Consider the following 4,909-nt stretch of genomic DNA (forward strand, 5'->3'; position numbering starts at 1 on the left):
CTTCCTTCACTTTCGCCGCTGTTAATATTTCTTCCCCTACTGCAGGACTGTCCATGATTTTAGAGTTTTCCAAATCATCAGTCACTTCCTCAATGTTCTTTAGTTTACCTTCAACGGTTGCCTTCGGGTCTTCAAATTTCTTAGCGTTGTCGTCCATTTTATCTCTCATTTCGTTGATAACTTTGTTGTTGTCATTCATTCTGTTAATTTTTTCCTCCATTTTCCTACTTTTGTCGCTCATTTTGTCAATTTTTTCGTCCATTTTCCTACTGTTGTCGCTCATTTCGTCTTTCATCTGCATGAGCAGTGCAATCAAACTGGGGTTCTCAATTGCAGGGTCTTCCTTTTTTTGATTTACTTCTTGTTTCCATCAAAATTCAACTTGGGTTCTGGTAATCACACTTCTGACACCAAATGTACCGTGGATGGCCGAGTATTAAACTCTTTCTTCAGCTTACAACTTTTATTCCACTCGGTACAACTTTAACTACGGAACAGGAACAAACTAACTTCAAAATTACCGTGAACTTCACAAACAATAACTATAACAGACGAAAAAAAAACCTCTTCTGCACCCGGTCGCTGCTGTCACTTCACTTCCCCCTGTGATTCTCCTCGCCGCTTATATAGTTTCCTCCAGGTAACCCAGATGGTTCTCGAAATCTCCAGAACAGGTGCGAAACTTCCCGCTTGTCAGTGGCATATTTGACAGTAAACGGGGCCCAAATGGGGCTCCCATTTACTGAAATACCATGAATTTCGATCCCCCCATTCCAAAGGTGAGCACCCCAGGCCATTTCCCTTACAATATGTAACTCTTCAAAAATTAAAAAAATGTCTTCACCTTATCGGCTTCGCACCCGAACTCTTGCAAGCTGGTGCGAATGCTGGCGTGGTAGATCAGGAGCAGCTCCCCTCTTCTATCCAGCGCCTCCTTGGAGGCGCAAGCGAATAGAACAAAAGTCAGGTCGCGCATCGGGGAGGCCAGGGAGGAGAGCTGCCAGTCGATCAGCGCCACCTTGGGCGACTCGAGGCCTTCGGCGTACTGGAACAGGATGTTGTTGGGATGGCAGTCCCCATGGCAAACTGCCAGCAGCTCCTCCTCAGGCTCCTCCTCCAGAAACCTGCGATATTCAACCTCAAACTGCTGTCGCCTCTCCTCATGCTGCCCGTCCAGGGCCGTCTTGCCCATAGCCAGCACCACGCGCCGCTGCTCTTCATAGAGCTCTGGACGCTGGGCAGCGCGTTGCTCGAGAAAGTTCCGCTCTATCTTCCTGGTGAGCTCAAGGAATTGCTCTGGGGCCTTGTCCCTGGAATGGCATAAGCTCTAGAGCTGGGATAAGGAAAATTCCTATAAGGAACTAACCGAAAAGCCAGAGAAACTGCATGCAAGCGGGCGTATTCCCGGAAGACTGCTGCCTGATGGCAAAAGTCCAGGCCATCAGGAGTGGGGCACAGCTGGAAGCCCTTCGGGCGCAAATCGTCCAGCACTAGAGCTTCTTTGCCTGGGGAAAGCGAGCCTGCGAAAAGTGATGAGTGAGACTTGAACAGGAGAGCCCTGCTTGGCACTTAACAACCTGCGAAGCAGGCGGCAGCCACAAAAGGACTGGAAAGATGGAACTCGGCCTGGAAACTAGCCAGTCCTGGGAGCACCGTCTGGTAAAGTTCCAGCTCCCTCTCAAAGGCAGGCAGAATCGCCCTGGAGCTCCTCACAGCCTGCTGACTACCTTGGGCAGCTTTCACGATCAAACGCAAAGTTTTACTCGGGTTTTTCCCGTGGAGAGTCACAGAAGTTACCACTCCCAAGTAGTTGGCTCCTTGGCTGGAAAGTTCTGGAAAACTTCTCCATCAGTGCTCCTGCTGGGTGGCAGCGGCCACAAACCTGTCTGATCTTCAACGTCGAACTTTCCGGGCCCAAAAGCCTGCTGCAGCAGCTCGAGATGGTCCAGGATCATCGCACTGGAAGGTTTCACCAACGACTGTCGCCTGATAAAGAGACTGAAAGACGGAAAAACAAACAGTGCTATCGGCAGGAGATTGGAAAACAAACACTCGAGCGCAGTCAGTGGCGTGTAGATGATTGCCAACGATGATTATTAAGTGTTTCAGTTGGTCGAGTCGACAAAAGTGCAAGCTAAGCACCGATTGAACAATGTTCCGTCCCATTAGCAGGAAAATGGTAAATCATTTTGTACGGGCTGGTTTGCCTATTGGGAAGTTTCTTCTGAGAAAGTGGTTTCAAATATTTCCTGAACGTGACGAGTTTGTGGGAGTTCTTGGCGCTGTTCGGTTCAATCGACCCTGGTACATCGGCAGCGTGCGACAAGGTTAGACTGATTTCCATGGCAACCGCTGGGGTTGTCTCTCTCTTGACCGCAGCTGGACTGCGCCGGTTTGATTACCAGGTGGCATAGAGATGTCTGATTTTTTAGTCGAATCAATATATTTTTCCAATAATGCGGTTATTTACTCAGGCTGGAATTTGACATTTTTTACTCAGGAATCTAGTTGCACTAGAAAGTTTTTTGGTTGCTTCAGTAGGTCAAGCTCTGTTGTATAAGTGAGCAAAGTTTCGGTTTTCCATCACCATCAGGTAATTTCTCAAAGTCTCTGCAGACCGGAGTTTGGCATTTATTCCCTCTGTGGTTGGCAAAGTGAGCCAGTTAATTTCATAAGCGTTGTATAGGGCAAAGTCGCTTCTACAAGTGGGCAGAGTTTCGATTTTTAGTCATCGTCAGGTAATTTTTAACAATTTTTTTTGGGTTCCAAGTTGGTGTTTGGCGGTCGGAGTTTCGTATTTATTTATTCAGGCACTAATGAAGTGAGATGGGCGCCAATGGATGCATTTTATAAGGCAAAGTGTGTTTGATGCGTCCAAAGTGTGGATTTTCAGCCATTATCAAGCAATTTCCAGCAATTTTTCAATTTCTTTCAATTTTCTTTGGTATTTAAGGAGGTGATAGTTTGACATTTATTGGATAACAAATCAGTCGTTACAAAATCACCTTTTTACTAGATTTTCGGCGCAAATTCCAGTCTATAAGTGCAAAACGTTTTATTTTGAATAATCTTCAGGGAATTTTGGAAATTTTTTTCAAATTTTGGCTGATTTTTGCGTTTGTTGCTGCAGGCCGGAGTCTCACAGTTATTGTTGCTGACGCCAGTCAAGTCAGTCATGGAGGTTTGTATAAAGTTTATAGGACATAGTCCGAAAACATTTTGATTTTGAGTCATCATCAGGCAATTTCAAAACTGCGTGCGTATTTTGTGGTGGTTTTTTCAGACCAAACTTTGACATTTATTTTGAAGTGAAGTTTTTTATTTGAAGTGAAAAAGTCAATTTTGAAAGCGTTTTATAGCCCAGAGTAGGCCTGGGTAACACTGTGTTCAAAGAAAGCCTACGAATTCTCTTGCAAAATCGATCGCTTAATTTTTTATTCAGTTCGTCAGTATTTTACAGTAAAATGTTAGGAAAAACGTGGTTATTCTGATTAGAGACAGTGTTGTTTAGAAATATTGACCTAAAAGTAAGAAAGAAATAAGTATTAGGGTTTTGTTCATAATTCGAAGCTGCAAAAAGTTTTCCAAACATTTTTGCAAAGTGGTTAAGGAGGTAAAAACCAGTAATGTTTATGGCCATTCTCATCCTGCAAAACGGGAACAATAGTTCAAAAGCAAGGGGTTTTTAAAAGGAAATTCCCTCAAAATCCCAGATCCAAATGTGCCTTTTTGGCCATACTTTCAACTTTGCGCGTTAAACTGCTTATAAACATTCCTACGTAAAAGCTTCGCTTCGGATATACAGGGCCAAAAAATTGATTTTCCCTTGTTAACATTGTCAACTAGTGAAAATTCGACTCTGATTCCACCGGTAAACAGAGGAACAGACACTGAGGGATTCTAAATTCGTATTGAACGAACGTCCGATTGCCAGATCGGTGATTTATCGGCAAACAGATGCACCAAACAGTAAAAAGGTAATCCCTCACAATTATTACAACTCCTTTGGTGCGTTCGGCTCGTATTTATGCGAATATTAAGAGAATTTATCGCCTAAAACCGAAATAAATCTGCCTAAATGCAATGTGTGGGCCGCCTCGTCGGATGGGAATAGGCGTCTAGGTACCCGCGTGTAAATGCTAATTAAAACGGCCGGGCAAAGTCCCTCCTAATTGTTTTTCCGGGCTTTTGTGCAAACTGACCCAGCTGATTTATCGGCATTTAAACTATTTGTTTCGCAAATCTCCAGGCTTTTTCCTCGGAGAAGAAGACGAAAGAAAAAAGGTCATTAACATTTTTTCTAAGCAACTTTTTACTAGTTTGTTCAAACAACTAAAAAAGTAATCTAGATTTTCCCAGCAGCAGAACTGAGTTCAAAACAGTGTTGGGCAAAAATTGATTTTTATTAAAAAAATTCAAAATCACTGTTTATTTAAATTAATCAGAAAAATCATGATTTTTTTGATTTTTATTAAATCAATTGATAAATCCGCTTAATTAGCTGTTTTAAAGTCATTGCAACTGTTGCCGAGAAGATTAAAGCTAAGTTGAATCGATTCAATACTTGTCCGAACGCATTTTCGACGGAAAATTCTTGTCGCAACGGCCCGCGACTCCTTTTCGCATGTTGCCCGGCGTAATCTATAAATGCCGTCGCCTTTCTTCGGTCTTATTCATTTCGTCACAAAATTTCAAGAGAGGCTAATGTTGAAGGTGTGTTAATTTTTTGTGTTTGTGTAATAATAATAAGCCAGTTTAAAAAGACTGGCTGGAAGAAAAGACGACAGTATTTGGCAGATTTACATCAAAACCAGCTCTTCTAATAAGTCAGGATGCAGAGCAACTTGCAAACAGTGTAAGAAAGATTCAAGGCATCGTACAAAGACTGAAGGCACACCATGACGTTTGT

The 4,909-nt window shown here is 43.1% G+C and overlaps 1 protein-coding gene across 1 annotated transcript in view; it reads right to left on the reverse strand.

The window, feature by feature from the left end:
• LOC109541731 overlaps positions 1-2,023 on the reverse strand; it is a 4,601-nt gene extending 2,578 nt beyond the window's left edge. The window contains exons 1-4 of the mRNA XM_019910663.2: positions 1,883-2,023; positions 1,578-1,832; positions 1,367-1,520; positions 845-1,310 (exon numbers count right to left, since the gene is read on the reverse strand). Of these exons, the coding sequence (XP_019766222.2) occupies positions 845-1,310; positions 1,367-1,520; positions 1,578-1,832; positions 1,883-1,955 (948 nt within the window). The 5' untranslated portion in view covers positions 1,956-2,023. The remainder of the gene's footprint in view (positions 1-844; positions 1,311-1,366; positions 1,521-1,577; positions 1,833-1,882) is intronic.
• Between the last annotated feature and the right edge of the window lie 2,886 nt (positions 2,024-4,909).

The sequence above is a fragment of the Dendroctonus ponderosae genome, unplaced genomic scaffold (genome assembly GCF_020466585.1).
Source record: "Dendroctonus ponderosae isolate FM_Combo_2020 unplaced genomic scaffold, Dpon_F_20191213v2 Dpon_F_20191213_9, whole genome shotgun sequence".
NCBI classification, from domain to species: domain Eukaryota; kingdom Metazoa; phylum Arthropoda; class Insecta; order Coleoptera; family Curculionidae; genus Dendroctonus; species Dendroctonus ponderosae.